General features: G+C 40.7%; 1 protein-coding gene across 1 annotated transcript; it reads right to left on the minus strand.

Moving 5' to 3' along the window:
* Positions 1 to 647: 647 nt before the first annotated feature.
* myoz2a (myozenin 2a) lies at positions 648 to 10,336 on the minus strand. Its single transcript, XM_004554431.6, has 6 exons — positions 8,423 to 10,336; positions 7,478 to 7,561; positions 6,585 to 6,751; positions 4,381 to 4,525; positions 2,300 to 2,483; positions 648 to 1,636 (listed from the first exon to the last, which is right to left on the minus strand). The coding sequence occupies exons 2-6, from the start codon at positions 7,557 to 7,559 to the stop codon at positions 1,411 to 1,413; spliced, it is 804 nt and encodes a 267-aa protein (XP_004554488.2). The 5' UTR covers positions 7,560 to 7,561; positions 8,423 to 10,336; the 3' UTR covers positions 648 to 1,410.
* Between the last annotated feature and the right edge of the window lie 266 nt (positions 10,337 to 10,602).

Raw genomic sequence — 10,602 nt, forward strand, 5'->3', positions numbered from 1 at the left:
TCTTCCTGTTTCCATTTGTTAACAATAGCCTCTTGACAGTCACCCTTCCACTGAGCCCATTTCTGATGAGGTGAGGGATCTCTCAGGTCCTATGTCAGGTCTTTGCTGTGTTTTTTAAAGCACATTTCTTTCAGATACTGTTTATCTTCAGTAGATAGCCTTTCAGTTCTGCCAATAGTTCTTTTGTCTTCCATCAAGTTTCCTCAAATTTTTTAAGGACACACTGCACACCATTGACAGCTATCTCAGGATTTTGGTCAATAGCTCATCAGGAATCACATTGTTGGTGAAAAAAGTATTTTGTGCCTGCCAAACTGTCAGTCAAACTATCATTTCTTAAATAGATTCAACTAAAGAAATGGGAATCAGCTGTTTGTTTTTGTCACATGCTACTAGTGACAAAGTGCCGAAAGATATAATTTTAAACAGATTAATAGAAACACTTAGTACAAAGTTAGCATGCTAGCTAAAAGTTAGCCTGACAGTATGCTACTATACTAGCTGCTTTAAGCAAAAAAACATTGTATGAAGAGATGGTGCTTGAGTATACATGAACAAAATTCCAATAATTTCTTTAATTTCTATTTTATTTTATTAATTTATCTCTCTGAATAACCATAAGATAACTGCACAATATCTATTCGCCCCAAATGTAACATGTATGGTATCGGGGAATAAATATGGCTGCTTAAGCTTGTTGTAGCTGGGGTGCCTTCCAGAATAGGCTGTTGTGGTAGTAAACAGAAAGACAGCGGCCACAGCTTATCAAACGTCAATCTTTCTTCTGCTTGGCATAGCCAAAAGGTGAGAGACACATCAGTCAAGTCGCTCATATCGCTGAAGCAGATTTGATTTGTCAGGCAGTGTAACCTTGAGGCACGTTACACTGGCTCACATGGATCTCTGGCCTCTCACACACTATGATAACTGAGAAATTTGCATAGGACTATGGCACAAAAATGCACCGTCCTTCACTGGAGCTAGCTCATACCAACCCGTATCGCACACATACATATTGCATTCTGTTCCCTTTCCCAAAACAGAAATGTGCAATTTTTTCCCTTTCTTTTGAAACCAATTAAAAGGAAAATCAAAAATTCTGATTGGATTTTTGATCATTGTACGCCACTTTATTGAGCAAAAATGTGAGATAAAATCTGTTTATGAAAATCAATATACAACAGTTTTCAGTAGTGTGCCTGTCTAATGTACACAGTGATTTTTTTAAATTATTCCCTGCAGTGCAACAGTTAACATCAGTGGAAAGACCAAAGGGTGCTACATACACGCTAACTTGAACCAGCAACACCCAACAGGATGCTCTGTTCTGACTCCAGCATCACTCCACAAACAACAACCTCAGGTTAAGCAACTAAGTAGACAGCATCTCTGTGTGACTTCAACACGGGTTCAAAGGTCTTCTGACTCAGGGATGAGCGCATTCTCGACAGAAACATTAGGGAGGGGGACTGGACCACCCGTAGACACCCACCCCAGAGCAGCTCTGTTGAAGGAGGGTCGAATTACCGGGGTGTCCCCTTGGAGCTCCGGGAGCTCTGGGAGGATTTCTACCTGAAGGGTCTTGACAGGAGCAGGCCTGGGTGCTTTGCTGAAACCACCGAAAGGGGTTGCCACCCTGGAGATGACAAAGCCACGGTGTTAACAGCAGACAACATGTGCTAATGAGAGAAACTTGAAGTGACATTTGAAGTGACGCAATTAATTAAAGCCAAGCAAAGACATTGACCCGGGGACATTTCTAAGATACAGTTGCTGAGTGTGAGAAACACTGTGCAACGAATGAGGTGAAGGACAGTATTTTCTTTGCTCACTCACCACTTGCATTCATGCTATATTAAAGCAAGAATGTATAATTCAGAGAGAGTTAGACTTTTGAATGGATGCGATTTACATTCATAAATAGTAAAACACACCCTCAACAGTTATATATTTAAATGTTTTATTGTTATAACTTCACTTTTAACTCCTAATTTCCATTTGTGTTTCCATTTGTTCACCTGTTTCAGGGATGTCAGACTTATTTTACATCGTGGGCCACATAAGGTCTGCTTTGATTCAAGTTCGTGCAAAGAAGTTTAACTGTGCATTTAATCTCAGGGCTATCTTTTACATGATTATTTTGATCTAGTATGAATGGTCATGGGTGAGGCCTTTATCAGTAGGAAAATCTGTAAAACATCATTTAAAACTCCAAAATATATGCCCTCTTTTACATTTGAAAGGATGATTCTGGCCCTCGGGCCTTATATTTGACACATCTGACCTATTTGGGAATTACCTGTTGAAGCTTTTGTACCCTGGCAGGTCTTGTTGAGGTGCCAGCTCTGGCATGCGGGTGATGAGAGTGTCAGCCAAGGCAGGGTCATTGATGATGGCCTGCTCCCAGGGTGAGTGGTAGGACTTTGGCACAGCTGTACTGTTGAACTTCTCCGGAGGGATGTCTTTCAAAGGACCTCCATACCCTGGATAAATTATACAACACTGGCAGTGAAGGCATGTGGGGCTTTTCTGTTTTTCTATGTCAAATAAAGACCAGGTGTTGGCTTTTTCCACACGGTTCGCAAACCAGAACTTTGTGAGAGTCAGTTCAAAAGACTTCTTCAACAGCCACCAGCGAACGTACTGTCCAAAGAAAGCAGATCCTTCACTTTCATCGCAGATCTGAAGAAAACTTGAGTTCAGAAGTGAAAAAATGTTTCCCCTTTCCACCGTCTGTAACTGTTAAACTTTTAACTGATTTTGGTTTGTCTTTTAGTTTGACTGCATGTAAATACAAAAGAACAAAGAGATCAGGTCATTTCAGACTAAAGGAAAGTGACATTTAAAAAAAAAAATCTTCATCTGTATTTTGTTACAAATGTGTACCTAATTTAACAGCAGTCTAAGTGTCCTGTCTTTCTTCTTTAGCTCCTTTTTTTCTCATTAAAGTTCACAGCCAAACAGAATAAAGGCACAGCTTCCCCGTGTTTGTGCGTGTGGGTGTGTGGATGCATGCCTGCATGTATGTCTCCCCACATACACTGTGTGTGTTGATGGGAGAGTCCAATCGAAAGTACTATCCTTCAAACCCAGCGCTTCACTCAGGGGGGCTTGCAAGCTTGGCGTTACATAACACGGGCCGCTGTGTCACGTCCTAACCCCTCACAATGAACAATTCCCCCTTCCTGAGTTTATGTTTTGCCCTGAGGAGGAAGCAGGAGAAACCAAACAGACCTGTGGGGAAGTTTACAGATTTTTTTGGTAGGGGGGGAATAATCTATGACAAAACACTGTGTAAAAATGTTTCTGAGGCCATGGGATATTATTCCTGTGGTTGGACGTTTGGCTAAGCTGATACTTTCGTGGGAAAGGATGATTACACCCCAGTTTCATGCAGGGATAAAAGAAGGAACTAAACCAAAAAGGAAATGTGAAAAAAAAAAACAGCAGTTGGCTTAATTAGTGTCCAAGTGGCCTGATAACTAAAGGCACGTTTGCTTATTCCTTTTTCCATTGTTGAAAAATGGCACAAAAATAACTTTTTGTGAAGTTTCCGGTGTTTAACTGTTGAAATGGGCTTACTGTATATGACTATTGCCTGGCATGCACTCCTACAGTAAGTGGATGAGTGGGCTATTTTAAACATAATTCCCATTTGATACCTGATGCACTTTGGCCGGATTTCTGCTACAGTTGGACTGACTTCATTCACATACCCTGGGGTCTGTGTCCGGTCCACAAATAGCACCCCACCCTAGTGTCAACACGGTCATCCTTAAATCATGGTTTTGTGTCAGCTGAGCAAAATTAGGACATGAGGGAGGATGTGAGTGCACAGCTGATGGTATCAGCAGCACAAGAGCCAAACAGGAAACGGTTTCCGTGAGTAAAACTCAACGAATTTTAGAATGATGGTAAGAGCTGATTGCAATAAGGACGGCTGAATAAAAGGAGTAGACATGAGAGAAGGGAGTAGGATGAATATATAGAAATAAATAAAGGAGTCAGGCTCAGAGAGGGAGAACAGAAATGTGTAATCATATTTAGCCCGAGGCCAGCAGATTCCAGGCAAAGAAGAAAATTGTTTTCCTGCACGATCAAAGCCTGCTTGAGTACAAACAACGAGAAACAGTTGAATCCATATCAAAACACGGCACATCTAGTACTTTGTGCAGAGCACATGTGCGCAGTCACTCTGCTGGGAGCTGTACTTAGCATTCATCATACAGCAAAAAGACCAAGGTTTAGTACAACACAATTAACGCAAACAGGTTAAATGGATAGGAACAGCTGAATATAAGTCAGTAGTATATCACTGCTGTATGATTTTGAGTCCTTGGAAAGTTTTTTCAGTGCACTGTATCACACAGCTTTACCTACCCGGAGCAATGCGGGTGGGATCTGGCACCATTTCCATAGTTGTTGTGTCACATGTCACTTTCGGTGGCTGGTCAACACCTACGTTGTTCTGGCCGCTGTGGCTGTCAGTGGTATTCCCAGTCTCAGTTTGGAAGATGGCAATGCTCTACAAGAAAGATCAAAGAGGTCATTCGGGCCCACAAAAAAGGTTTGAAACCATTTATCAATCAGTTGATTCCTGACAATTCATATCAACGTTTCACACGATTTTTGGAACATTTTCGACAGCATTTGTTTGGTTACTTGGTAACAGGAGAAACAAGCAGCAAACATCTTGCCATCTTTGAGGTTAATATGACATAAAAATGGATAACCATGACATGCATATCAAAGTTTCCTCAGTTTAGAAGTCATAAATCTAAACAGTAAATCAGTTGTATCTTCATTGCAGCGATATCACATGATAAGCACATAACAGATCTTCAATTTTCCACGTTTTCCTTAAACAAAGGAGCTATCTGTTTGTCCAGTTGTCTGTCCATTTGCCCTCTACATTCGAAATACTATTCTCTGGACTGAGATGAAATGTACTGCAGCCCCAGCACCCGGCTTTTCATCCCCTCTGAAAGATATTTATGATGATTTACTCGAGGATTTCCTCAGGAAATGTTGACAACTTGAAACAAAATCCTTCTATTGCCCAGAGCAATAAACAAACCGAGATATCTAAGTCCTTCATACATCAAAGATGAGGGGAAAAACTTCTCTTGAGCATAATAGTTATTTTATCTGTGGACTTAAGGGGGGCATTGAAAAGTACACAAGGGAACCACACAACTAAATTAAAGAGGACATAACTACGGATCCTAATTAATTAGATATAACAGAGAGAAACCTGGCTTTACTTGATTTTGCTGTGCGCTGTGAGACATGAACTTCTTTGTGTGACCAGATCAGCGAATGGTACCGCTGAGAAAAGAAAATGCTAACTTGGCGTGTTGCCCATCCATACACAAAGGAACATTAATAAAACCACTTATGACCAACTGCACGACTTGTGCTACAGATACACTGCCCTGTGTTTGTGGCACAAGCAATATAAACACTCGAAGTGCTTATACTTTGTCAGGATGTAAGGTGGAATGTTTTTCATGTTTTGGTGAAAGAAGATGAATTAGGAAAGGGATAATCGGGCATGAAAAATATGCACGCTAGCAATGTGGACTTCTTACGGTACCCTCTTAATCTTTATCCCTACAAATGATCATAAATTTATGTGCATTTCAATGATTAGTTGTGCAGTTTAATGAGATTATCTGCTTATTTGCTGTCTTATCAGGAGTTAGGTGGTTAAAAGATTTAAAGATTGCAACCTTGGGTGCTAAAGAATTGACCGTTAGAGATGCCAAGAACTGCCTCCACAAGTGACTGAATCCCCATAGACTCCAGTAAGTAAATGCTCAGCTTTAGACCAGAGATGAACATGTCTCCAACCTATTACAAAAGACAGCTTGGGTTTGTATCAAAAGTTTAAGTTCTGCATGATTAAAAGCAGTAACTGGTCAGCACCAGGCTGGTAGCCATCTTTAGACTTCATCTTGGTGGCTGAACTGGACCTCAACAGTGTGTTTGTGATCTTTATCCTTTCTGGGGCCTTTTAATTAAAATATCTGACTCACATTATTGTTTAATGTGAGCTACAGTGGCCACATTAATGCTTTAAAGTATCCATTAACAGCTACGTATGGGATTTACATGCTGTTATGTTGCAGTGATCTTAAACTGGTACAGTTCAAACAAAGAAGATATGAAATGTGGATTATAAAGTTGTAGAGGACAGATTTTTGGGGGGGTTTATTGTTGGGTTGGTTGTGTTGGTTAATTTGATTAGTTTGGTTGGTGTTTGGGTTAGTTGGGTTGATTGATTGTTTGTTTGTGTTGCGTTGGGTTGATTAGCTTAGTTGGTTAGATTAGGGTGATTGGTTCGTCTGGTTAGTCAGTTTGTTTGATTTAATTAGTTTTTATCTTTTGAGAGAGTCAAGGTAACTGGCTAGCAAATCTTCCTGATAAGGTAGCCTGCTACTGCCTGCAGCTTTAACTGTAGTTCCTACGCAAACATGAACAAGGACTCGATTTTGGGACCTATTGTTGAAAAAGAAGATTTTTTTTTCCCCAATATCTAAAGATTTCTTTAAGATAATAATTTAGACCACAGTTCTTCTTACATTCAGCTGTGTGTTGTTTTGGTTCTGGATGCTCTCAAAAGTGTATTTTTCTGATCGTCTCTGACGCATTTTGAAGAGACGGGAGCCCCGGTTGGAGGCGAAAGACAGCTCCTCCAGCATTATGTCCTTAGGCACACTCATCTTCTTTCCCAGATCCATTTCTATATCTGAACAGAAGGAAACAAAACAAGACACTAAACAACTTGTGTTTATTCAGTGCTTGAATCAGACTTCTGACAAGACAAATGTATTTTCACGATTCCTATACTCCCACCTATGCTGAATCAAATTAAATCCATACAGGAAAAAAAAAACCTCCCTGCACAAAAGAAAAAATCCTGTACATGGCTGCTGACTTAGCATTCCTGCCAGTATGATGAACGAGGAATTATCTTCCCTCGTAATCAGCTCATATTCAGTGCTTGTTTTATGGTTTGCTCCACATGTTAGCTACTGCATGCTGATCATGGAGATGTCATCGACCTATATTCAAGCGTGAGACACATAATTTGCCAGAATATCTTTCAGCTGTCAGTAGCCTTCAGACCCTCCCCATCCCCAAGGCGCACAGTTGTCCACGCCCTGAAATAGCGTGTTCAAAGGAGAACGACAAAGGATTAGTTACTATGAGCCATAAAAGTAGTCATTTGCTTATTTATAGGATCATAGAGGGGAAGGTTGGCAACTGTTTTGCTAGAAAATGATGGGCTCATGCCTTTTATAAAGTAAATTTTGGAGAATTTGACAGTAAGGCTAACAGATCTGTACTGTAACTTATGGTGTTGTTAACTAATTGTCTTTGTTTACATGTTTAATGAAGAAGGTAAGAACAGAATGTGGGAGGTCAGAGGGATCAGGAAAACATGCAAGTGAAGAGGAAACGATACAGCTACCTTCTTGGGCTTGAACCTCCCTGCAGATTGCTGCTGCCTGCATTTTCCTCTCTCTGGTTGTCATGGTGGAGAACTGTGACATGGCTGCCATTGGGGAGATTGGGGTGAGGCAAAAAGTCACAGGAGACAGTGCACATCAGTACAATCTGTTCAAATGTACAATCAAAGACAAAAGCAAGGCAGCTGCATGTTAGTCATCAAACACCCACAACACGCACAAAATCCCACCGAAGCAGATAGAATTTATCAAGGCAGTGAAAAGGGCAAAGTTAGCACTTCCCTTTAAATAACCTTGGGCTGTTAAACGCCAAGCACATGCTCTGCAGATATGGCAACCAGCAGTGTCAGGGGCGTCTCAGAATCGATATGTTTGAAATTACCCAAGTGGGCTGAAAGGACAGGGATGCAGAGCATGGTGTTGTCACATCGAACATGTGAGACAGCAGATTAGAGAGCAAATCGGAAAGTTTACACCGAGGTGTCGGAGAACACGAGTGTTTTATTAGAATCCAAAATGCTTTTCACAAAGCAAAGAACAATTTCTCAAAGAACCAACGAGCATTTCACAGCAAGTCTTCAAATTACCATCACTTAGAAATCAGTTGATAACAGACAAGGTTGCAAAATGCTTTACCTCCAATACGCTGTTGTGTAGATATATATATATGCTATTTATAGCTTTGTATTTGAGGTACATTCGCTTTAAATAAATCAGGACATATCCCATATATACAATTAAATTAATACAGAAAAAAGACATACATTTTCATGTATGTGTTCATTAAAAAAATAAAAAAAATAAATATAAAAGCAAGCTATCACACCAACAGTAAAATACAGAGGGACTGAGTGTAGGTGGCAGAGAGAGTCATGCTTGATTAAAAGTGCAAGTGTCACGTTAGACATGGACAGCACACCTGTGGAGAAGCCCAAGCGATGGCTTACCTGTCCTGAAGGACCCTCAGGGGGTTGTCTCAAGTTGTGCCTGTCTCCTCGGGGAAAGAAAGGTGAGGTCAGACCGGGTAGTGTGACCCGTGTGGGCGCTCACGCTCCCCGTTACTGAGGCTTGTGTTGGGGAGGGCAGCAAGTGGGGGCTGCAGCCTGTGAGTGACTGAATGAGTGGGTGGGTGGAGGGGTGTCAGTTTGTCTGTTGTCATTGGTATTTAGTTCACAAGCAGAGGGCGACTAAATTTAGACCGCTGCCACTACTACTTCACTTGCCCAACACCATCTCCCTTGGCCCGGTGTTATTACAGTAGCTCAGAATGAATCTGTGTTCATTTCAAAACAGGCAAACATTTACCTAGCGGGCACTTTTAGAGTTATTATGTAAAAAAAATGAGAATGAACTTAATGAAAAAAGCAAATAAATAAATAAAAGGCAAACACTTTTATTAGGCATACCTGTTACCCAGTCGGATAACTGCAACTCACTGCATTTAGGCATGTACAGTGCTGTGCAAAAGTCCTAAGCCGCCACTAATTTCTTTATATATTTGGAAAATATAAAGTAGGTGCAGAGATTGAAAATCAGTATTTGGTACGATCGCTTCCATTCTTCAACACAGTCTGAGCTCTCTTAGGCAGCTTTCTCGTCATTTCTTTAAGTAGCCTTCAGATATAGTTCTCCAAGCTTCTTAAAGGACATTCAAAGAAGAAAGCACACACTGCAAGCTCTGCGGAGGCCATTGTGTTTGACTGCGAACCAGTGTGTGTTTTTCTATGCTGATATGCTTTTACAGCACTGGCAGTATTTGGGATCATTATCATGCTGAAAAATGAAGCTGTTACCAATTAGACAGAACCCCCACCATGCCATATAGATGGCCGAAGACACTCAGTGTTGTCCCTCGCTATCCTAACACATCAAAGATGTCTTGAACCACAAATTTCCCACTTGGATTAATCACTCTCTGAGACCTGTTGCAACTGATTTTCAGTCTATTTCTTGTATAATCCGACAGTCTCTCCTCCATGTTTCCCTTTCTTCAGAATGCTTTCTTGACAGCCACCCTTCCACTGAGACCATTTCTGATGAGGCTTCAGTGAACAAAAAGGACTGAAAATGAATGAAAAAGCAGCTAATGTCAAAAGAAAAACTTTGAAAGACCTTCAGAAAGACTAGAAAACTATTCTTCAAGAGCACAAAAATTGCAAAAAAAAAGTCTGGAAGCTAAAGAAGTAACAAATGTGGGGCGATTACTAGATCTGTAGTTCGGATAAACTTAAATGAAAACCCTCTGGAAGATAAAGTGAGGATATATCTGTCGGTTGATAAGTGTTGGAGGAATTGGAGTTGCTCTAACTATACATAGGGCAATAATGTGCTGCCAGCTTGCAACTTTTCTAATAGACGTGCATTGAAAAATGCTAAAGACATGAAAACTCGCTTAGTAAACCACTGACAAAGCTTTAACATCAAAATAAAGCTGTTTCAGCACTCAGGAAATTGCTATGCACAGCTAACATTAAATATATTCAGTGACATCCACCACGGGAACATGGTCCCCTCAGGGCTTGCAGACCAATCACATACTATTTGTTTTAAGTGCCATCATGTGATAAAGGAAGTACCAAAGTCTAATGGAATTCATTTACTTTATAATACCATCACAATGTTTCCAACGACCTTGCTACATTTAATTTAGTCTCATTTCCCCCCAGTTTTTTAAGAAGGCAGGCTGAGTTTGCGGCACATAGCAGAGCTACAGTATGTTGGATTCAGGGTTGGATATCAAGCTGAGTGGCATAACTGCACTGCATAGTGAACAGAAAGCTATGCCTGGGACACAGAATAATAATAAAGTTATGTCCCAAAAAGTTGATTCTGTTCATCTGGACATAGCGTGACTGAAGAAGTCACTTGGATGAGTTATGTTCAGCTGAACATAACTCATCCAAGTGACTTCTTCAGTCACGCTATGTCCAGATGAACAGAATCAACTTTTGGGGATTTTCTTACTTGGATAATTGAGCGTGCATCAAGACAATAAAATTACATGTGCTACAGTGCTATGCACTTCAACAGGCTTCACCCCTTTAAAAAGCATTTGAACCGCAAAGTGTTTCCCAGATCCAAATTGGTGGGGAAATACTTGCTTTTTATCGGCTCCGTCTGTGCCCTT

The sequence above is a fragment of the Maylandia zebra genome, linkage group LG3 (assembly GCF_041146795.1).
Source record: "Maylandia zebra isolate NMK-2024a linkage group LG3, Mzebra_GT3a, whole genome shotgun sequence".
Classification (NCBI taxonomy): domain Eukaryota; kingdom Metazoa; phylum Chordata; class Actinopteri; order Cichliformes; family Cichlidae; genus Maylandia; species Maylandia zebra.

Excerpts from the sequence above, each read along its gene's own strand:
- myoz2a (XM_004554431.6), bottom strand. The coding sequence starts at position 7,559 with ATGTCACAGTTCTCCACCATGACAACCAGAGAGAGGAAAATGCAGGCA. Across the intron at positions 2,484-4,380 it reads TCCCACCCGCATTGCTCCGG|GGTATGGAGGTCCTTTGAAA; the intron begins GTAGGTAAAGCT and ends TAATTTATCCAG. Across the intron at positions 1,637-2,299 it reads GGGTACAAAAGCTTCAACAG|GGTGGCAACCCCTTTCGGTG; the intron begins GTAATTCCCAAA and ends TGTCATCTCCAG.